Below are 24,338 nucleotides of genomic sequence, written 5' to 3' on the forward strand. Positions count from 1 at the left end.
CAGAGCTGTGGCCTGAGCCGAATCATGTGTTTGGCATGATCCTACAGGGTTTTTTTCTGTCTGGATGAGGATGAAACTGCTCCAGTAGCACAGGCCTCCATATGTTGTCAGCACGCTTCATTTAGTAACAACTTTTCCTTCTGGGCCAGAAAGCTGTGACTTGGGCTTGGCGTAGCACTGCTGTTGTGCTGCTGAAGCACCAGATATCCAGTTAAATATACTGGCCTTGGGGGTAAGGGATAAACTAGGGCCTTTTTTTCTGTTTTTTATTGCTGGTGATCATCCAATGGAAGCTCATTATGGTCTGGTTCCTTTTGCCTGGAGGAGACATCCTAGTTGCACTGATTCTCCCATTCAAGGCTGTGTCTGAGTTGCTGTTTCATGTCTGGTGGGCAACTCACTTGCCAGTTCTGCTGTTCATCTTTTGTGGGTACAAATGATGGTCTAGGAACTTTGTATTTTTCTGCTGTAAGATTCTCATGCCCCAAAACTTGCTTTATGTATTAGCAGGGCCATAGCTGGGATTCTTATCAGCAGTAAGACTGTGTTTTTCCTTGTCAAAATCAGGGACATCTCAAAAACCATAATTCATGTTTCTGATTTGAATTGTGAGCTTTTAAAACCCCTTCTCCTTTACTTCTTCCTCCCTCTCCACCCCTCCCCCCCCACACCCCCTATCTTTTAACACAGATACCCTTTAGAGAATTTTACTTCTAAACTGCAAAATAGTACTGTGTCGCTAGTCACAACTGCAGGGGTTTCTCCAACTGGAATGCTCTCAGGAATGAAAGAAGCAAGAATACTAGATCCAAAAGAGGCTAATCCTCTGAGGTGAAAGGCGTGGAAGACAGCAACAAGATGGAGGAGCTATTCACCCTCAGCTGTGCTGGGGCACATTGTCTGAGGTTGACTGAGCAGTATCTGGCTATGGCTATATCACTGTATTCTCCAAATTAAGTTTGCTGCATCCAGAATGCCCACTGGAAATGGCTTCTGGCCTGTGCTTCCTCCTGGGCTGTGGTTTGGATAGTTTAGGAGAAGCCAGGTTGTCCCATGCCAGGGGAGTACCAGGAGCTGCCTTAAGAGCTGAGTTGAACTTAGCTCCTGTGCTCAGGCCCAGGGTGTGAAGGAATTACTAAACAAAGTATTACAGGCTTGAGCTGCTCTGCCTATGGGGGTTAGCTTTCTGCTTGCTGCTGTGTTTGCTCCCAGTCTGCCTTGAGAGTTCCCTACAGTTTTGCTTTCTGTAAAGAATTCAGACAACTATTTGTGGATATTTTACTTGATTTAAGTAGAATCAAGTTAGGCATTTCTAGTGCTGAATCTTGCAACAACTAAAAAACACACCATAGTAACTGAATTGGATTTTGTTGTCCTCCCTCTGTGGATGAATTGTGCAGTTTTATTGTTTGTAAATTAAAGCCTAGAGTTTTAGCATCTCTATCCTCTCACTTTGCAGTTAAAACGACTGAATTTAGTACTTGTGTTCAGTTTACTCCAATAAAGCTGAGACGGCAGCTGATTAAAATGGCTCAGAACCATCTCCTCTGAACAAAGCAGTACCAATTTTGCATAAAGAGCATGATTGCTGTAGGGGTTAAAGCATGCAGCAGCCCTTTCAGTGCTTTGATGTCTTCAGCTGCAGTTAATTTCTGAGGTAATATTTGTTCACCAGCTGGGGAGAGATCACCTTATGCTATCTTTTCCTTTCCTGTCTTCATCAGCTCTCCACAGCCCTTGCAAGAGCATCTTCTCCACACATAGTTCCCTTGCTTCTGTCCTTTTTCCTTGGCCTCCCTTAGTCTTTTAGTGACAGCGTATCTGCCCTCAGCCCTAGGTTTTTCCTGTCAAACAGCACAGAGCCAAGAGGTGGGTATTCCCCAGGCAAGAGCTTTTCTGTCTCCTGATGGGTCCTGGAGAGTTTCTGTCTCCTTTCTCTACCTTTCCTATTGTTTCACCGGATTTCCCCTCATGACTTCTCCTCGTCCAGCTCTGTGCCTTTCCAGAGGAATAATGACATGTGAGTAGATGGAACCTTTGTATTTGTTGTGTTTAAACATAGACACAGCTAAGTCTGACAATACTTAGGAAGGGATGGGGCTGGTGAGGGCTGACCTTTAGGGGGCCTGCTGCCAGAAGTCTTTAAAAGCCTTGTAGCTAGTTGTTGCTGGGGTCAAGCTCAACCACACCTGGTGCCAGAGGTTTGCCGTTGCTGGGTTTGCTAGTAAGGAGATTATTAAAGGACTAGGGGCTTTTTCTGCCTGCAGATGAAATGGGCCATGGCTCTGAGCAACAGATTGGCAGGAGCAGCCAGGCCTGACCTTGCTAGAGCCCCAGAGATTCAGCCTGGCTGCAGGAGGAGGCAGGTTGGCACAGAAGCCAGCAGTTGTTTTTGGATTGTGTCCTACACCTTTGTGTCTCCCGGTCCCCTAATGGAAGCCAGGGTGGAGTCTGACTACTGAGCTCTTCACCCCAATGCTTCCTTCCCTTCCCTAAGAGCCTAAAATGGACTCAGAGTCTTTTGTCTTTGTGGGAGAAATGAGTGGCAACTTTTGATCTTGCTTACTCTGCCAGAAACCTTGGGCTACTGAGAATGGCTGACAAAAAGGCAGAAATTGGTTTAAGGGGAGTCCTGAATTTATCATCTTTCTGAGTGGTTTTATTGATGGAGTGCCCAGAGCTGTAATCGGTGAGGGCAGTATGCTTGCCAGCTCAAGTGGTGTCGTGGCACAGCTCCTTGTCTACTGAACAAATGGTCTGGAGCAAACTTGTCAAAATGTGTATTCAGCTGCTGTGCCTTCTGTACTTCCTTGTTTGGCAGGTTTGTACTGCTACTCCTCAGGATGCTGCTCCTCAGGCATCCTACTTCTCAGCCACTCATAAATTCACAACTGCCTTTTGGTCTAGCCAGGTACGTGCATGACTTCCCCTCTGAATCCAGTAGGATTCATACACAGCAGTAGAGATCAGCTTGAGACAGAATGAAGACAACAAAACATCAGAGAGAAGAGATGGGTTATTTTTTCTTTAGTGAAATTCAGATAGTTAGAACAATGAACAAGAAAAGAGCAAGCTTTGTTTTCCTAGCAGTGTGTGTATCTGTGCTCACAGCTGTGAAGCCATCAGAGATTTAAACAGGCAGATCTTTATTTTCTGCCAGTTGTTGAGTCACAAGCTTAGGTAGCAAGACATGCTTGACCATGCACTTTGCCAAGTGGCACAAGTTCTTGTCACCATTCCAATCCAGCTGCTGTCAGATTGGCAACTTGCAGAATCCCAGTAAACAGCCCCACTGGTCTTCTACTGAAACATTTCTGACAGTTGAAATTTTTCTGAAAACCGAGGACATAGTGTGCTGGAGTGTTCTTCCCCACCAGAGAGAGGCAAGGGAAGAAAAGGCAGCAAAAAGTTTGTATTACCCATCCAGTCAGAGGATAAGCCTCACTTAATTTTGATAAATTGTCTGATCTCAGCTTTTTTTAGAGGCAACCTTAACACCTTGGAGGTGTTTTAGGGGGTCCAGCAGGATGTCAGGGATGCTCTCCTTGCAGAAATTCAGTCCCTCCAGTTTGTTTGTCCTGCACTTTTTTTGTTCATAGGTGCTTCGTGAATGCTGTTTTCCTATGCAATGGGCTTTCCTTTCTCTTCTGCCTCCAATCCACATACTGGAGCTGAGCTTCCCACAGGTTTCTTTACTGCAAATCTTTCTGTTCCCCCACAGGTGGAAGGTTGAGGGTGACTGCAAGAAAACACTGAACAATGAAGCCATGTTTAGCTATTGAATCTCACAGAATCATCCATATGTTGTGTCTTATGAGTGGAAAAAACCATCTTAGAGTATGTTTTCCATGGGAGAACTTTACCAAGGCCTGCATGGTTCCAGGAGGTAGAACTGAGAACCTTTTCTAGCTGTACTTTCCAACCAGGAGAATCGAGTTGGATGTGCAAAAGACTCAGCCCTCTTTTTCGTTGCTGAGGTAGTGATAATTGAATGTGAGCAAGCTCAGGAAAAATGAGATTTGTTGGTACCCTTGGGCTGGCAGCTGGCATTTGTTACATCCATAGGCAGTCCTTTGGAAGACTGTATTTGACAGGTGATTGCAAAAGCCCTGTTGCTATGTCCACTTCTGGCAATCAGGACAAACGGTACCTTGGTATCAGAGCTAGGACACTCAGGCTGTGGAGAAATCTGTAAGAGAGTGAGTGCATAACTTACAAATTCAAAGTTGGCTTCTCGGTGTTTTCTTTTATTCTAGAAATAGTCACTTCCCTGACCTAAGGAAAACTTGTGAGAATTCTTCCCTGTGCCAGCATTGTCCTTATCTGCATTCATATTTCCTGGTCTAGTGATGTATTTTTGGTCCCATAAGATTATGCAGTCATTATTTTCCCAGGTTTTATGTTGCATGTTGAAGAAATTGCCTTACTTAAACTTCAGTGGTGAGTTTCTGTCATGGCTGTCATGCATGATTCCTTTACATACACACCTGGAACATGAGGATCCTTTGGGAAGTTTAAGTAATTATTTTAATGTGCTTCATTTTCTTTATAATTAGAACACTCAATATACTTTAACGGATTTTATAAATAGTAAATTTTTGTTTATACCATCATCCTAAACCCAAAGGACTGCAAATAACTCTGTAGTCTCTGTAGTATTACAGCTGTGTATGCCACCCGGCACTGTTTTCAAGCAGAACACAAACACAACTACACCTGGGCTAAAATGCAGCAGGGGCTTATTAGCTCAGCACAACACTTCTTGCAGCATAGACACTAAGTGAAGAACATGTAATTCAACTGGAAATGCAGGGGGAATTGCAGTGATGTAAATACACAGTTAGAAGTTGACCAGCTTGCTGAAGTAGAAGTAGGTATGTCTGCTTTTAAGAAAGATGTCACAGGATTTTAATGGACCTGGTTCATTGTTTACAATGTATTAAAGCAATAAAACCACAGTTTTCTGTATATAGAAAACTTGTAGAGCCATGTCAGAGAACTGGCATGAAATAGCATTGCCACTAGCTGGCACCAGCTTTCAAATAATTCCCGTAGTGCTCTAAGTGAACTCTCAGCTTTTGATTTTCTTGTCCTGTTTAACGTGCAGTCATTAGTAGCAGTGCAGAACTAAACATCAATGAAGGCGTGCAGAAGCTGCCATGAGCCATTCTGCAGGCGTACCAAGCAAGTCTTAGCTGAGACAGGTTCGTAGGAAGCAGGGGATCCTTTAGAAAGGGTACAGGATAAATTTACAACTACACAGAGTCAAAATTGTCTTTTTTTTTTTTTTTTTGCTTCTGTTTTGGAAGAGGATTGAAGATGATGTAATTGGGCAGATTTAAACATGTTTTGTCTTATGGACTTTACAATAATAGGATGACTCAAGTTCTTAATTAGAATAAAAAAGCATTACCTCATCAATTAGCCTGCTCTTTTCACTAAGGCACAGGAAATCTTTAATCGACAGATGCAGGGAACTGCCTGTGGATTAGACAGACTGCTAATGAGGGATGAATTCAGAAGTGCCCTGTTGCTTTTCTGTTCACCAAGTTTAACAGAATTGTTTGCCACAGAAGAAGCTGTCTATGGGGTGAATGTGTGCTCAGTTTAAATCAAAATACGAGACTTGCTTTTCCTTTCATCCAATGCTGTGAAATTCCTAATTCAGCAGGCTTAATAAAACCATTGTTTCCTTTTCCCCATGGATGTGCTGCAGAAGTTTCTGTCTTCGTTTCAAAGGATCAAAGAACTGGCTTTTGGAAAGTCACTTTTGGAAGCAGTATGTAAAGCTTTGCCAGAAATGCATGAATTAGCCATTGTAGCTATGGCTGGTACTAATTCACACACGTGGGGATCACATCACTTGCGACTGCCCCTTGTGACATTTGGCAAGATCCGAAATCATCTGAAGTGCCAGGAAAGAAGGAATGTCACTAAGCACATCTGGGATTCAGCAGCTCTTCATTCTGCACTTGAATTTCTCAGGTCCTATTGCAGTACTTAAAAGTTAGATCTCGCCATTATCCTTTTGTTAAAAAGAATAAAACTGATGTTATGGGTCTCTCTGAGGAAGTTTCCCCTTGCATGCAAATTCAGATTGTTGTTAATGATAGTTGTCACTGAAGTGAAAAATTATTTTTAGTGATTTCCACAAATTTTGTATAGGGTCAGAAGCTTTCTTTCCATATTGCCTGAGATATCCAGTCATGTCCAGATCATAAGGGAGGGTAAGATATATTATTACAGTAAAGTATGCAGCTGTGGTGATTTAACTGTGGCTAAACTAGTAAATAAAAGCAGACAGGAATTGTAGCCTTGCTCTTTGCCAACTAGGATGAAGTAGCTTCGGTCCAACAGCTAAATCCTTCTGCTCCCCTAAGCAGGTTAGCCACATCCAAAACAGGAAGGGCCCTGAGCTTGTAGTGATCCCAAAACTATGTCCAGGTATCATTTGGGAAAGCAGTAATTAGCTTGGGCCAAATTTCATGCCAGGAAGCAGGCTAAAAACTCACAGCAGAGATACTGTGTACCATTATCTCAGCCTGAGCCCTGACCACATTTTATTTGCTGGTATAAATGTTGGCTTTTTGTCATCAACAGGGCAGCCTGAAGAAGGTGCATATTTAGGAGTCAGGATTAGAGCTGCTGGGGCCCTGTAATGAGGCTTTTCTTGGTGCAGGCGTTGCTGAGTCTATGTCTGGCTCTGTGGTCATAAAACACGAGGGACAGTTTGCAGAGTATGTAGTTGGCTGTTCCTATCAGCTAGCACTCTTTTGGGTTATGATGGGCACAGCTCAGGAGCAAGCCCAGGAGCTGATGGGTGCAGCCAGCCTGTTTTGGAGTGTAACACTGTTCAGCTGTGTGGTGTGAGCCATGGTGCATCAATTGACTAAGAAAGGTCCTGACTTGGGTTTTTTGCTACTATGGGCTATTTTCTGAGATCTGCATTCTGAACCATGATTTCCTGTAATAACTGGTACTTATTTGGCATGATACACAAACTGGTCAGAGTGGCTTGGATAGAAGATTTCCAAGCTTCTCACTTTCTTGCTTTATTGCCTTTTGTCTGTAATAGCTTCTGATGCGTTCTTGAAGGCATCATTAAACACAAAACACAGTGTTGTGCCCTCAAAACCACCTTACAACATTATCTAGACCCATTTGCGGAAGACATCTCATTTTTCATCTGTATGATGAGTTATCTGCCAGCATAGGCTGTTGCTGTGTTTAATAGTCTTGTCCTGGAAAGTTGTTCCGAAGTCATCCATCTTTCTCATCTTGGCTGTGAGTGACAGAGCCATGGCCCCAACTGTTCTGTGATATGAAAAATGAAAATGCATTCTTAAGAGGCTCCTGAGGTCTAACCCCAGCTTCCTCCCTCAGGGGCTGTTACAGCAACCCCTGACCTCACTGGACTTGATTTTATTCGTTCACTGGTTCTGCCAAGAGACAATGGCTGTGCCACACAACGCAGGATGCTCAAGTGGGAAGGAGAAGCATGTGGTCCAGAGCTGCTGGCCAAGGCCTAAGGGGAATTAGTTATGATTCTTAGTTTCAAAGATACCCTGCTTAGGCTGCAGATAGTTCACTTCTGGTTTTCAGGACTGTGTTTCATTCCTGATCTGTAAAAGAAGAGTGCTGGCATGCCCTGCCACATAGAGGTGCAGAGAAAGTGAATTCTGAAAGTGGTGAGGTGTTTGGAGGGCATCCAAACATTTGGGTAACACTCAAACCCTTCTTACGTATGTTATCCCAGAGGTTCTGCCACCTTTGCTGATGGGCTCCGCCTTGGCCAGCAGTGGGTCCGTTTTGGAGCTGGCAGCATTGGCTCTGTCAGACATAGGGGAAGCTTCTAGAAGCTTCTCACAGAAGGCAGTCCCGCAGCTGCCCCTGCTACCTAAAGCTTGCCATACAGACCCAATACTGCAGGCACCAGTGTCCTCCTGTGGGAGTGCAAAGGAAGATGAGCATAGACAAGACCAAGGCCAGAAGCTGCAGATAAGAGCTGGGTGGGCAGCACAGAGGGGCTCGGTAAGGGGGACAAAGCAGCCCCATGAATCACCCACCACTGGGCATTTTGGCCATTTTTTAATGTACTGTTGGTTCTCTGTCCTAGCCATTTGACATGTGAAAGGTCTACTGTAGCATTTCTCCTTATGAATCCAGATCCTGAAATGTCCTGAGTCTGTGTTTTCTGTCTGAAATCATTGTTCTTTCCTCCAGCATTGCTACAGCCACTGTAACATGAGGGAGTAGAAGTTTAAAACATTGTGCAGTTATTTGTAATTGCTGCTCCCCTGCTGTCATCAGCATCACTTCACTACTTTTGCACTAGTCCCTCCTGCTGATACAGGTTAGTGATATAATTTCTGCTTCCCCTGTGTATTTGTCAAAAGATCCTCCTTACCAAACCTCAGTTCATTTCTTACATCAATTTACTAGGTGACTTAGTTGCACAAGTTTCTGCACCAATGTAAAATATCACAATTTTAATATACTTTGAGTCTATATAGGATTTGTGAGCCAGGAATTTGGCCCAGAGGATCAAGTTACTTGTCCAAACTCATACAGTGAGTTCACAGCAGCTAATCCTGAAAAGAGCTCTCCTTGGGCTCATAGACACTACACGCTTGCTGCTTTTTGTTCCCATACAAGCATGAGGTCTCACGTTGTCAGGGATGCCTGAGACGTTTACCAGCATTGCTACCCACAGTCTGTGTTCCTGTTTTCCCTGCTGCATCCCTTGCATCACATGAATCTTCACCAGCCCCAAGGGGGATGGCTGGCAGTAGCAGATCATCAGGTAGTTAAGTAGGAGCAAGGAGCAGGGTCTGCAGTGAATCAGTTGGGTGTATCTGCAAGCTCACGCTGCTTGTGTCAAGTCATAATTCTCTAGGGATGAGATGCTAGTTGGAAGCCTCACTGAGATCATCCATCTGCCATCTCTGAAGCGTGCTGTGGGAATAGCGTCGGTCTGGCTGAGCTGAGCTCAGAGAAATCTTTTGCCAATAGAAGGGGAATTTATTTTGTTTATGATTTTAGAATATTATCATCACCGTTAAATAACACCAGCACTGAGCTGGATCTCATGCATGAACCAGAACACTTGTAAAGACTACGTATTTCTTCTTATTTTAGGCCCTCGTCTGTGCATTACTTGTCTTTATCAGGTTTCTGTGGTTCATCACCCACCCTTGCTGTGCTCTGCAAAAGGCTCACAGTGCTTCCCCACCTGAACCCATCCTTTCAGCATGACAGCCAGCTCAGTGGCCAGCCTCTGAAATCACTTCTGTTGCAAAACCTTGTGTGCTAAGAAATTGGGCCAGTTAATAATAAATAGGAACCCAATTAAAAAAAATGCAGAACTACATCAGCTATTTTTCTGCTTGCAGCACAAAGAAGCCCTTTGGCAGCTGCCACAGGAGAGCCTAAGCATCTTGCTTAGGAGGGCGAATTGTGACTCCAGTACTCACGGGTGTGACTGTTCCTACAGTCTGACCTCTGGCAGTGTTTTGCAACATCAGAAGAGGAATTGCTTCATGTAATAGGTGTATTGGTTGCCTGGGGAATATTTTCACCTAGAGCAATTTTATCTTACCTCTATTAAAAAAAACCCAAACAACACTAAAAACCTGAGGCAGGAAAGCTGTGTTTTCTTTTTATGGGAGAGGTTTTTATCTCATGATCAACAGGAGAGAGAAGCAGCAGCCAGAGCATAGGGCCGTGTCTACAACAGCAGTATCATTTAGCTCTGACAATATCTCACTGTGTCCTTCTATTTACTGTGGAGCCATCTCTGTGTTGCAGTGAGAGGTTTGTTTTACTCATGGCACAACCAAGAAAAAAGTGACCTTTGTGAACAGCAATTTATGGAGGAGGGAGGGCAGGGGCTAACCAAGCTCAGCCCCGTCTTCCCTCCTCAGGCCATATCACGGATCAGTTGAGACCCTGCATTTTTTAAGAAGTCTGCCTCTGAGGGCTAATCCTGTTTGGCTACTGGTGGAATCTGCTCACTGCTTTGGTAACTGGCCCTTCTCTGGCTTTTCATAAGCTCTGTAGATGTGATGTGACAGGTATGTCATGGAAATTTAGACTGGAATATCATTCACAATTTACTAGATGTTTTCTGTGGATTGAGGGTGGGCCTGTATAGGTACCAGATGAAAGAAGAGTGCCCTTCCAGCAGGGTTTAATGTGAAGGCTCTGGGATTAGAGGCAGGAGGTTTTTTGATGCAACATTGTCTTGTTACATTATCTGTTTGAGGGCTTTCTGTTCACAGGCAGATGAAAACTACAGTTATGCCTGCAGTCTGTGTTCTTGTACCTGTTCTGCTTTTGGATGCGGTGAGAGAAGAATTCACATGATGCAGAAGCACAGGCAAAATGGTCTCCTCCTGAGAAGCACCAGGAGGCTGTCACACATAGGTGGCAGGAGGTGCTGCTGCATGTAATGGCATTCTATTTGTGAGGAGGTAAACATTAGGTAATACAAAATTAAACTTTTATGAAGTATACAGGGAACATTCAGGCTGGCATTCCTTTGGAGGAGGCACAAAGCAGTTGCAGGTCCTGTTGATTTGCCTTTATGAAGGCCTGTAGTAACAGGACAACATTAAAACTTTCAGTTTTAAACTGAAATAGGGTAGATTTAGATTAGACATAAGGAAGAATTTTTTATTATAAGGGTTGTGAGGTACTGGAACAGTTTGCCCAGATAAGTTATGATACCCCATCCCTGGCAGTGTTCAAGGCCAGAATGGACAGGGCTTTGAGCAACCCCATTTTACTGCAGGATGGCCCTCGTTGATCTTGAAAGCTCCCTTCTAACCCAAACCATTCTGTGACTCTGTGGTTCTGTGATTTAGGGATGTGAGTGCCCAACACTTCTGGAAATGAGTTATCAACTATTCATGTGTTCAGTGCTTTTTCAGCAATCACTCAAAAACTTCTAACAGGAAGCTACAGTGTATGTTCCTCTGTGTGTTGGGCTTTCTTCAGTATTTCAGTGTTGAAGAAAGCAGTTGCTTCTCCAAAATGGTTGCTGTTTTCATTTGTTGCCTTTACTTGCTAGTTATAAGAACTCTAACCACAACATCAGACTTCAGTACCATCAATTCCTTATTTGTGAGGCCGCCTGTCTTGTGTTTGCTCCTGGATCATTGAGCATGTGGCAAATAACATGCTCACTAGCTATGGTTTTTTCACACCCTGGTTGTTTCAGCTTGGTTGACTTTGATTGTGAAGCTGCTCAGGACATTTTGTGAAGCATGTCTCATAAAGGGACAATGTTGGCAGATTGATTTCATTACAGTTGTCATATTTACATTCTTGTCATGTTGCACATTTTATTGCTGGGTCACTTTACAGGCATGCAACACAGTACTTGCTCAAGAATTTATTGTCTTTGGAGCTACAGACATGTAGAAAATATTAATTAGTGTAAGAGAATGGATTTTTTTTCTTACAGTATAATTTTTATGGTGTCTTCAGCATCAATCTAGGGCCTATTCCTGAAAATAACTTCTTTAGTTAGAATAGTGACCTTAAAGGAATAATGGCTGGCAGAGTTTTATGTCCAAACTGTTAGTCCTGTTTTGCCCTGATAAAGCTTCCCTGCTACAGAAAGATTTTACATTTATTTAAGATTTAACATCAGTTTTATCTTTTACTGAAGACTGACTTATCTTTGGTGGTCAGCAGTTATAGCTGGTTATCATTTGTGAACAGTTTCAACCTCTTCCCTTTCTCTTGCTTTGCAAACCTGCCTACTGTTACCTCTGCTTAATTTCATCCTTTTTTTTTTTTTTTTCCTACCTTTCCTTATGAGTTTTCCTGCTTTCCCATTGCCATTCCTATTTGTCTTTCGGCTATACCACCAGTAGTAATCTTCAGGTAAAGCAGAAAAAGAAGAGTCCAGAATAGAGGTCTAGGGGATAAAACATACATGATGTAGATGGGGAGAGAAGAAGGTTGAAGATGACATGGAGGCCTAATTGTCAGTCTAGAGGGTAAGGCAATACTGTAGATTCTGAAGGTGGAGCAAGGAAGTGTCTGATAGTGGCCAGAAATATAGGGAAATCGGTTGAAGAGGGATGAAAAGGGGAAATAGGCACAGGGAAAATAGAAAGTTCTCCAGAAGAGGGAAGAAGAGCAAAAGTCTATGTTTCTCTCCTATTATCACTTTCATACCAAGTTCTATCAAGCATACAATGAAAGAGAATTAGGGATAATAAAAGCTGGTATACGCCAAGCACTGATACTGCCATCATCATGTTTGCCTTGTAGCTATTTTACTAATTCATAGACTGAACAGGAAGACATAATATTCTCTGCTCTTTGTCCCACCTAAGCCATGGAGAAGAACTGAAAAGAAAGCATTCCAGTTTCATCTCTCCTTGTTTGAGGCAGCTGAGTGCCTGAGTCATGAAGAGATATCTCAGGCTTTTTTTCCATAGAGAGCCAGATACCTGCAATACTGCAGTTAGATTCATGTCTGCAGGAGCTGGAGGATACAAGCTTCCATTGTCCTGGTCCTACTTTGGAAGAACATGGTGAGAAGTCTTAAGGACTGCTGTGTCAGTCCTTGGACAAGGTGCCGTTATTAACAAAGCCTGTAGGCTCAGAAAGAGAAAACAGCAGCATGATTCTGGCAAGACTTTAGCAATGAATGCTGTTTTATTTACTGATTATATCTGATTATCGCTGCCTTTCTTTAACTCTACCAAGCATCAAGGCAATGCTCACCAGCCCATGCTTTTCTGTGCTACACTTTTCGAATTTATAAAACAGCTTTACTTTCAGCCCTCTGTAACCACCCTGAAGCTCTAAAATGTGTTGTTACATCCAGGGTGCAGGAAAGTGCCTGGCCAATTTTTTTCCAGAACATCTTAGTGCATGTTGTCTGATGTTGCAGTTTTTAAAATGTGCATCATTAACATGAGTATTAGGATAAGAAACCCTGAAAGTACCATTCTCCTGCTTTGCAGATGAAACCTGAAATACTAGTGAGTATTTCTGGCTTTTCCACATCACTATTGGCAGTTTTCTTATGCCGACCTTGTTCTGACTGCTGTCCTTGCTGTGGTTTAATTTAGTTATGATTATCTTTTGAAACTTGTCTTCTGTTGTCCTTAACTTGTTTCAGCTAGTCTTACATTCTGGTTTAGTCTAGAAAATCAAAGCAAAATGATGAAGAAATGGACTTTATATTAATATTCTTTGGAATGTACTCTGTAGCTGTTGTTCACTTGCCAGGCATATGAGTGCCTGTGTGCTTCAATAGTTACTCGGTTTAAAACATTTCAGGAAATGTTTCTGTGTTATGATTATTGCTGGCGAGCTGTACACTAAACAAAAGTTGTCCATCTGTGTTCTTGTCTGTTTTCAAATCATGTTGGAAAAGGATATAACCGGAAAGCTTAAAGACGGATTATGAAAACAGCTTGGCTTCTTTTAGGAAGAACAGGTACTCCCGAGTGTTGAGCCCTTCAGCAAAATCTCTCCCCAAAAGCAGGTCTCCAGCTGAACTCTTGAAAATCTATTTGTTCAGACTTTCTTTCCATCTGTTGCTCTGCTGGAACAATAGTCCAAGGCTGGCCTAGTCTGCAGGCTGCAGCAGGAGAAACTTTGCCTGCAATTGAACACTCTTCTTCCAAATGATTTCTAATGGATGATTTATTCCATCTAGTCAGCATTATCTTATTTTGGGGCATGCCAGGGTCGTTTAAAACACTAAATTACTGAAGAAAAAAGATTACTGTGTGAGGTAAAATATCCCTGTGGCCATCACTTGTCACGCTTGCCTAAATGCTTAGCAGTCAGGCTGTGTTGAGCCAACGAGCTCAGAATTTCTATTCAGCATCCCTTGCCCAAAGCATATGAGAATGACCCCTTTTGTTCTGTCATTATCAGGCAGCTTTGGGAAGTGAGCACTGTTGAATGAAAAGAAAGCAGCAGATGACATTTTGTATTCTGCATGAACTAGTGTATAGGTTCTTTGTTTTTCAGAAATGGTTTTCCAGAAGATGTGCTAATACTGCTGCTATTCTAGCAGTAGTTCTTTTCTTCAAGCTGGAATACAGATTTGTGAGAGTTGAGGTGCCCATTTATATTAGTATGTTCTTTCCTTGTAAAATCTTAAAATACCTAAAATACAAATATGTATATCCTGAACAAGTCTTTTTTTATTAATATTACTGTAACATTCCTTTCCTGGTGCATCATCTTGTTTCTATAAAAAAAGAGATAGTCATATTTTCAGAACAATAAGTTTTGAAATTTTCGGTTTGCTGAGATTACACTTAACTCTGAATAATTACACTCACTATTTTAACCCAGTAGTGAGCATGGGTTAGGTACTCTGTGCTGAGCACAATAGGCATGTCTTTTGATTTGAGCCGTGTGTCATCAAGCATTAGGTCTGGAGATTCAATATTTCAGAATACAGCTATCACATATACAGGTGAGACAATAATGTGACTTGGAGTCTCAGTCATCCTTGTTGTTTCCTCAGCTGACCAGAAAGCTTTCTGCATTACTGATGTGCCACTGAGATATGGAGTCTGCTAAACAAGTGGCCTACACTGTGTCAGTAAACAATAACATGAGAATTGGGCACACAGAATGGGTTAGGTTTGAAAGCGTCTTCTGCATACAGGGGTTTGTTGACATTTTCCTGAGGGATTTGGGAATTGTTTGGGAGCCAGGAGTCTCAGCTGGATTTTCAAGTGTGTCAACATCCTGACTAGGTGGATTCATATACCCAAATTTTTTATCATCCACTTTTAGTTCATGTTAGTTAGGAGGCTAGTCACTTATAAGGCAATTTGGCTCCTTTTAGACTCAAAGCAGAAGATGGTACTGTTAGTTGAGTCATTCTCACAGTGCTTTGTGTGTAGACGTATGTGAGCTCAACTAGGTAAATAGGTTCAGCTGAGCAAAAGATACATCATCTTTAGTGCTGGTTTGGTTTTTGTTAAGATTTTTAAGATTCTCTAGAGTGATATTGCAAAGTTCACTTGTTTCAGCAACAAAGAAATAGCAATGACACTGGTCATCTTCTGCCAGCTGGATGAAGGTAGCTTCAGAATGTTGGATGCCAAGGTTGAGTGTGATGTATGAAGGCGCTAATGATGTAGAAGGCTTGAGTACAGTAAAACTTTGTGAGACTAAAATTAACTGTCCTTACAGCCAACCAGCATGTGGCTTCAAGCTCAGTTCCGGAAGTTCCTGGTCCACTGTTTATGAGGAGATAGCAGGAATACATAGAGAGGGGATGAGTGGGCAGGGAGACACAGATCTGGGACAGCTGAAGCTGACTGTGAAACCAGAATCTCAGACAGAAACCTCCTATGCACCCTTTCTCTTCCATTAACTGCCGCTCAGCAGTGCACAGCCTGGGCTGGCACAGCTAAATACAGAACCATGGGAATCCTGTTTCCCAGTTAGAGACTGACCTCAACTGAGTCCCTGTATGGATATGCTGGAATTAGTTGGAAGTCCAAGTGTGGCTTCCTTAGAAAAGTAGTGCGGGAAAACAACTCAAAGCCAGACAAACAAATTCCTCATGTTCCTGTTTGTAGCAGTCAAGCCCTCTGGGTTTGGCCCGGTGCACTGTAACTGCTAGTGGAGTCCCTTGGCAAAGCAGAAAGCAAGCCAGTGGAAGAGGGGGTTTGATGGCTAGACTAAACAGAGGGTTATTACCAGGACCTTCAGGTTCAATTAATTTTGATTTATGTGCTGTTCTTCATGACACGCTTTATGGTTCTCTTCCCTTTCTTCAGCATTTCCCACCATTCTGGTACTCATTGCTGCAAATACTTTAGCTAACTAATAGTAAAGTCCTTGTTAACCTCACTGGAGCGCCGACCTGTTGCTTGGAAAGTATTGGCTCACATATATAGCTACCTCTAGCATAACAGGCCCTTATGCTTCAGGTTGTAACTCCCTGAATGGACAAGGGATCTTATCAAAGACTTTTTGGCATTCTGTAGGTTGGCAAATGCTCATCTATATTGTTATTTGCTTCTCAAAGGATACTTTGCAAAGCATGATTTACACAGAGTTGTTCCTTCCCCAGTAGATTGGATTTGTTTGTATCTTCTAATTCTATTAGTCGATTTGTCAGCTCTGAAAGACTGAGTCTTACTGTCCTGAGGGTTTTTTGTAAAGTATAATAGCACTCATTTTTTACCTTTTCCTTTAATACTTAGGGTCATTTGAGTGATAGATTTTTTACCACAGTTAATAAAGCAGTGAATTTGAGTTTGTGTAGAAATCCTGGGTGAAAGCTGTCTGGACTGTAGATATTCTAACTTTAGATTTTGTTAGGTTTTGGAAGAAGGCTCTTTTGCAAATGCTTCAGTTTGAGGCAGTTCCTTGGAGCTGACCTTTCAAAAGTGGTTAAAATTCAGAAGTCACTTGAGACATATCCATAATGAATATAAATGCAAAAATGAGAAAATAATGAAAGCAGTGGCTTTCTCCTGAGCTAAACAGAAGGTTTGTATCATAAATAGTTCTGCAAATTAGTTGCTGACAACCGCAGGTACCTTTAGTATATTGAATAAGATGTATTTCCAAAAAAGGAATTTAAGTTCTGTGTGGGGCTTGATCTTAGGCCTTTAAAGTTCAGCATTTCCCATTGCTAAGAGATGAAGTGGTGGCAAGGTAATACCATCCATGAGTTCTATTTTGGTGATAATAAACTTGTGAAAGCAACTGGAAGTAACTGGATTCCACTCTTTCTTGTGCTGCTGTAATCGGAAGAGGATTTTACAAGATTCTTTAATGTAGCTGGAATGTATGTGTAATCTTTTGACCTTGTTCTTCATTTTTTATGATTATGGTATGTTAAATGTTGATAATTAGGTTTGCTGTAGGCTGAAACCTGACCTGCTCTCTGTAAAGGAGAAGATCAGATCTTCTATTGTAAGAGGCACTCAAAGGGGCTACTTTAGCAATTGCAAGACCATGACTGGTCAGAGTAAGGATCTCAGAAATACAGCAATTTCTTAGGAAGGACATGCTGTCCTAAGGAATGCTTCTTTTTCAGGTTAGTTCGAATTGGACTTTTCACCCAAAGCTTTTTGCCCTATTCTTTACATTTTCTTTTTTATGCCATCTGATTTGATGCATAATTCAAACTGCCCTACTGTGGAAGCTGCCTGATAGCTTCAGCTAGTGGAACGTGACTCCCGGGTATGAAAGCAAAAGGCACATGCTTTTCACTCAGTTCATGGAAGGGAATTCAGCTCTCATTGTTGAAGACACATACAAATGAGGCCTCTTAATCCAAACAACTTTTTAGCTTCCTTCTCCGGCCATGGGGAGAGGGAGAAATCTTCAGAGGTTTATTGCATCCAAATATCAGTGTTCAAAATAGATGTGATTAATTGTCCTACAGAGATGCATGTCTCTTTCCACTCTGTAGAGAAGAAGCCTAAAAATTAACTTTGTCTCACTGTCAAATTTTTAGAAAACTGAATTTAGAGCAAGTTAATCCTGCCCTTGGTTCAAGAAAGTGCTGAGCAACATTTGTTAATTGTGCAAATAGCAGTCTGTCCAACCAAGCATCTCCAGTCCCTGCTAGCTTAAACTTAAATGTGATGTAGCTTCGTACCATGTTTCCTCTGGGGAGGGACAGGGGAGTGTCTAACAACTTTATGAAAGGAGTATACAGCAGTCAGAAACAGCAGCAGGCAGTGGGAAGGAACTGGAGCCAAAGAGATTTTAAAAAAAACCTGTCCAAAGGGATTAGTGCAATGGATCAACCCGCACTTTGTTTTTCAAGCCATTCCTTTCTGTCTATGGCAGTATTGCTGGAACTGGTCATCTTTCTTATTCTAAGCTTTCTGTGTGGGAGAGTACAACTGCTTAAATGTGATTGAGTGGTGGTTTGCACAGTACAGCAGTGTTAGCCCTGCTCCTCTAGTTCTCACTGAGTTCCTTGATATTTCTTAAGAATATAAAACATGAGTACAGGTAGAGTACGTCAGACCAACAGTCCCTCCAGATCAACTCAATATTCTGTTCCTGCCAGCAGCTATCAGATGCCTATGTACCTTTCTCTAATCCTTTCCCAGCCTCCACTCATTTTCAGCTTATGAGACTTTCTAGCCATAAATCTTTCATATTATATGAAGAATTTCAGAGCTTTCTTGTCTCTTATGTTTTAGAACTAAAAAAACAAAGAAGGCATCTGCGCCTCCAACCAAGGAAGAGAAGCCCAAAATAACAGTTTTTGAAGAGGAAGTAGATCCAGATGAAGGACTCTTTGGCGCAGAAAAAGTTTTCTCATCAGCTGGTTCCAGGAAGAAGATGAAAGAGAGTAAATCTGTTCTATATTTATGTATACACAGAAGCTTTTAGAATGTAGTGATGCAGCGTATATAGGCTAAATAACGACTTGGGAATGTTAAGGCAGACCTTCAGCTGGGGCAGAATCATCTAGAATCATTCAGAAAGAATAACTAAGACCTGAAGTTCCCACAGCTGTTCACTGTTGACATTTTGGGCTGGGGTATTATAAGTTTATGGGAGCTGGATGTCTCACAGTCACTCTTCTCACACTGACAAGAGTAATGTGACCTACTCTTGAGTGCAAGAAGAAAGTGGATTTACTAAGTCACAAGAGTGCAGAGAATCACTGCAGTTTGTGGATTGGAAGTCCTTGTAAAAAAAAAAAATTGTCCATATGTTTTTTTTTTCAGCTCAGTAGCCAGATTTAGTAGCTAGTGTTCATACAGGTATTGTATTATGTGGCATGATTTAACTACAGCATTTTCTGGTTCCCCTTTCTAGATCTGAAATTATTTGAAGATCCAGACCTTGGTGGGGTGGTAAGACTGGGTGACTCACTACTGTTGCCAGCTGCCTTTAAGAAAAATTTGTATGTGCTGAACACCGGTCCTGAGGAGGACACTGAAGAACTGCTGAGGTACACATCTCATATCTGTTGTGTAGAATGAAGGTGATCTGAGGAGTTGTTTGCCCCTAAAAAGAGACTAATTTGAGGGCAAAGCTTAAATACTTTGAATGCTAACTGTGAATCACTTGTACTTACAAGTAAAATATAAGAAAAATATGTGCCATGGAGCTTAGAAATCAAACACAGTAAAAAGGAAATTAGGAAGATCCTTTGAGAAAGGAAGGTGCAAGGTATTACTCTGTGACTGAAAGTAAAGGTCTTGAAGGCCCAAGGCATGCCATCTAGTCCTTGTTTTCTAACATGGCACTTCTGCTTTCTGCAAGTAATCCCCAGGGGAAAACTGACCTTTGTTATGAAAAGTTAGAGAGAGACAAAGCCCAGAAACAAAGTAGAATTCAGCTTCAATGAGCTGAAACCAGGGGCTTTTGCCACATGAAGAATAGTTTTCTGCTGGTGGCTCACAGATCTCTGCACACTTCCAGGAGGAATCCTGTGCACACCTCTAAAGCTGTAAAGGACTCTTAATTAATTTTTAGTCTAGTAGAAAGGAGGGCTGCAGGTCAGAGTTACAGGAGGGAATAATGTACTTGCTCTTACACTTACCTGCCCACCTTGATAGTGTAGCACTGGAATGTATCATCACATAATGTATTTTATTCCTGACTTCTCTCTCACAAGGCTAATTTTCCTGCACTGATAAGATACCAAGAGAGAGACAGTGCTCAGAGAGACCAGCATCATCAGGGAGTCTGTGCTGCTGTAGAACCAAATTCACACCTTCTGGATCTCAGGCTGGCATCTTAATGATGAGACCAGCCTGCTTCCAGTGCTCATTCTTGCCAGCCATCTCCTGTTAGGATGTATGACTTTCACAGCAGATACTAAACCTGGGAGAGAGAATCTCTGTATGGTTTCAAACCTCTCCTAAAGCAGGTAGTTTTGCAGCTGTTGTTTTCTGTGCATGCAGAAGTGCTAGCTATCTCAGTGGTAATACCTGACTTAATTTAAGCAAAGGTTAAATTGGGTTGGGTGCCATCTCACATGCCATACTGACAGCCCACCTGATGTTTATAGAAACTGATGCGTCGGGACACGACCTGATTTAGTGCTGTAGTATAATGGGAGCAAACATGTATGTTCTTGCCGTCTTGTCATTTGAATCATCTCCTACCTTCCCTTACCAGCAGACTGGTGTTATATGTTCTTACAGGGCAGTGCCACAGTCTTTCCAAGCAGTGACCCTTTGTGGTGAGAAGAAATGTCCAATATGAGCTGAACCCTGGGGTCTCTCTGGCATGGGAGCTTGAGCATATTTTGAGATCTAAGAATAAATCTTGCCTTTGACCTGTACATGCTGTCAATCATGCTTTCTTTCCAGAGGGGACTGAAGAAATTTCCCCCCAAGCCCTCAGCTCAAAGGAGGAACCATGACAACCTATTCCTTCAGTGGGCTAGAGCTGGGTAAGCTACTAGAGGAAAAGTGGCAAACATCTTGGTCTCTTGGAGATACTCTTATACCACACAGAAAATTTACCCGGACACTTTTTATCAAGACCTAAGACCAACCTGAGCTATGATGCACCAGCAGGTCTGTGATAGTTGCAGAAACCTAGGCACGTTCACTGTACACTGATGGATTAGCTGCATAATGCAGATATGATATGCTCTTGACTCATGCAGTCTTCTCACATTCACGTTGTATAGCTGAAAAGTGCCTGACTTCCTGGGAAATGCACCTTTCAGTGCATCATGGAAAAAGACAGGAGATCACTGCCTAAGGCAGAACCTTCTTCCAAAGGCGAGATGGAAAAAAGATAATGTTTAGAACATCAGAACACAGGAGCAACCAAGGCCTTCATGATCTGTATGGCACCTGAATGGTTGCAGCAGCAGTAGCACCCTAGCACTGTCAGCACAGCAGTGAATCCCCAGCAGTGACTTACCACTCTTGAGGAAGAGACTGTTACGGAGACAAATGAGTCTGCAAAATGTGTGTGGGCTGTGCTTGTCACAACATGAGGGAGAAGAGAATATGATAAACGTTCTCATTGCAAACTGAGGACTGTGCTCACTGTGGATGCCTGCTGAAATGAAATGAGAATTACTGTTTCAAATAGAATTGCCTACTTTACATTAACAAGTGCCGAGTTTTGAGAAGAACCAATTGCTTTGAAGTGTAACCAAAGATTTTTTTTTATGGCAAAATACTCATGTCCATTCAAACATGTATCATCCCTCTTCCTGTACATTGACCAGCCTTTTACTGGTTACTAATTTTTTTGGCCTATTAACAAGTACTAAGTGATGGTGATAGAGAAACTAGGTGAACTATCTCACTAACCACTGGCATTGCAGATACAAGCACTCTTTCGTACCATTAAGTCTGCCACAATACATGTGTGAGGTGCTTGTGGAGGTTGGTACTTGCATGTCCTTCCAGAGCCTGTGGAAAAGAGATAAACTGCTGTGGCAAGAACCATCAAGGTCAAGTCCCATCATGTTGCCTGCAGCAAAAGGGATCACATCATACTCTTCCTTCATGGGATGTGCTTTGTGAAAGGGAGGGGTAAATGACCAAGCCTTTTTGGCTTATCTTTTCACCAGAGGGATATGGAGGAACCCAGGCTCTTCAGAGAAGTCTAGGGTCATATTATTTTTGACTCTTCCAAGGTGCAAGGTGACCAACTGTAGAGATACGAAAGGGTAGCTGATCAACCCTTTCACAGATGTTAAATGCATTATCTTTGGGAATGATTTAGGACCAGGCCACTCTTCTACAGTCATTTTCCTGGGTTGTGTCATAGCATTTAATGATTCCTTCTGGATGCATTCAGCCATTTACTTCTATTCTCTAATCTCCACTGAGTCTGATTTCCATTTGAGCTAGAGACAGAAATCAACTGATGCAGAAATCAGTATCCTGCAAACTCTCCCACTGTGGATTCTTATCCCATCTTATATTTTCATCTGCATCCACCCAGTGGCCACAGATGTGCAAATTAAGTTTTTATGCAGCAGGACTGCAGTCAACCTCTTCTGCCTCATTAATCTAAATTGTGCCTGCCTGGTGTGATGGATCAGGTTTTTGTGGAAAACCAATGCTAGAATTGATCCTGTGAATGTTGCAGCAGCTCCGTAGGTCCACAGAATTACATGAATTATCACACATCCTAGCATGAAATAATTATCACAGTTGTCTGAGCAGCTTTTTAGGAGAGATTTAACTTCACCTTTGATAATGAATAGGGAGTTGAACTGGAAGGAAGCAGCAGCTAGCATAGCATTTGTCTTTTTCCAGTCCTGAGAAAAGCATCAGCAGCAAGATCCCAGTTCTGCTGCCTTGTGATGGCAGATCTGGTATTCTTTCTCAGGATTATGCTGATCTAAAACTGCTGTTGTTGAAAGGGACAGTCCAGCTTCTACCTTTGTGCTACAGCTGTATCAATCTGCCTGTGTCCTGAAAAGATTAATTTTGTCTGCAGTTAAAGGTTGATCTGTTTTTACAGCTGCAATCTTTGCCATCAGTAATGCAAATGATGACCCTTTCAGGAGGGTTATACTGTTAGAGGCTGAAACTGTGAAACCACGTCCTAACTATCTAAACACCATGCAGTCCATACAGCTTCTTGAGCAGGTTAGCTTCAGGTTTGACAAGGAGCTGATGCCACCCTTGAAACAGAAAAAAGTTTTTATGTTCTTCATTCAGCAGGCCATTCACAGATGTCAAATTCAGGAAGCAACACTTGCATCTTCAGACTAAGCAGGAGTCATATGAGACACCACATCCAGCACCACATGATGAGAAATGCTTTCTCACTGTCCTCAGGATATGGGACCAGCACCATAGTTGGGCTGCAGGGGAAAGTAGAAGCTGGAGAGGAGTTACCTCCTACACAGCTTCCTGTGCTTTCCGCTCCTGTGCTTAACCCCAGCCTTTGTAATTTGCACAGGCCCTTGCTAGACATCACACTGTCTCTGCTGACCATAGCAGAAGTGATGGTCAACAAATACTTCAAAACCTTCTTCTTATTTTGGGGCACAAGTCTTTCCCCAAGTAATGTATGTGATATTACACCTCCCCCCAAGGCTTCAGCAAGATATCTCTCAGACTTGGAATTAACACCAGACAAAATAAAAACACCCATAATGAGATAGGGAAAGATAAATTCCTACTCCACAAGAACTGCTGAAACTTGCATAACCTAGCTGCAAGCACAATCCTTTTGGATATTTTAGCAAACGGTAGTCTTTGTCTCTTGCTTTCATTACTGTCCTCATTAGAGGATTCCTGGCAAGCAGAGGTCACTGTCACCATCAGGCTAGATGCTGTACAAGCACCAGCACATAGTCATTCCTGTCCCAAAGATCTTGTCCAGTAGACCGGACAGAGTTCAGAGCAGTGTCACCTAAGCTGCTGAAGTTCTGGTGGCAGCTGTCTCCATCTCCAAGTCAGAACTCATTTACTCTCTTCTAAATCCACATGCTATAAGGCTTTGTGACAGCCTTTCTTCACTAAGGGTTTTGACTGCTTTCTCCATCTGGAAACAAAGAGGATTTTCCACCAATAGAGTCTGTGAATCAGCACAACAGTACGGGCAGGAATTTTAAACAATGTGGTGCTGCTTTTTCATTACAGAAAAAGAAGGAGACTAATTAGAGAATGATTAATTAAATGGATTCTGTGCCTGATTGTCTATAAAATAGATGTGTGTGGGAAAGTTCTGCTTTTAATCTTGTTATTTCAGAATAGCTGATTTTTTCGGCCTCCTCCTAGTCTGGAGTTAAATGTGGTGGTAGTTATGCACTGTAACAATGCATTTGCTTCTCAAGAAATAGAAGTCCTTGTTTCTATGTCTGCCTGAGTCGATTTGCATTTTACCTCTTTAGTTTTCCAAAGACAGTTGTGTCTCACAGGATCAAACAGCAGTGGATCAAACAGTTTGCCTAGCACTGCAGCACTGAAAATCAGGTTTTGAGACAAAGACCACATATTATCTGTTGTGCTCTTTGTAGAAGACTTCTGTCTAACCAGTGTCTTGAAAAAACCCATGACAAGAAAAGAATATTTACATGATCAGCTTCCAGACTTTGAAAAATTATCTCCTGCAGAATTTTTGGCCTAAAAGCACACTACCAAAATACCTCCCCATACTCACACTCAGAACCCCCGCAACCTACTGGCCTGCATCTTTTGGGGGTATTTTATGACTGTGCTGGCTGGTTTTGTTGCTGTAGTTAGCACAGAAATTAATATAGAGCCACAGAGGAGTAGAGAATTCAGGGTGCTGTACCATCTGATCAGGTTAATGAGCTGTATTTACTGCTGCCTCTTCTGGGCAGTGCACCTACTTCAAAATCATGCTTCCTCCATATTGTCTCTACGTATATGTATGTATTGTTTACCTGGTTA

General features: G+C 42.3%; 1 protein-coding gene across 1 annotated transcript in view; it reads left to right on the top strand.

The window, feature by feature from the left end:
- HS1BP3 (HCLS1 binding protein 3) overlaps positions 1–24,338 on the top strand; it is a 50,877-nt gene that overhangs the window by 22,179 nt on the left and 4,360 nt on the right. The window contains exons 5-6 of the mRNA XM_061372365.1: positions 18,177–18,328; positions 18,802–18,937. Coding sequence (XP_061228349.1) covers positions 18,177–18,328; positions 18,802–18,937 — 288 coding nt within the window. The remainder of the gene's footprint in view (positions 1–18,176; positions 18,329–18,801; positions 18,938–24,338) is intronic.

This window comes from Neopsephotus bourkii, unplaced genomic scaffold (assembly GCF_033783945.1).
Source record: "Neopsephotus bourkii isolate Nb327-2 ecotype Australia unplaced genomic scaffold, CSIRO-AGI_Nbou_v1 NB_1600, whole genome shotgun sequence".
NCBI lineage: Eukaryota > Metazoa > Chordata > Aves > Psittaciformes > Psittacidae > Neopsephotus > Neopsephotus bourkii.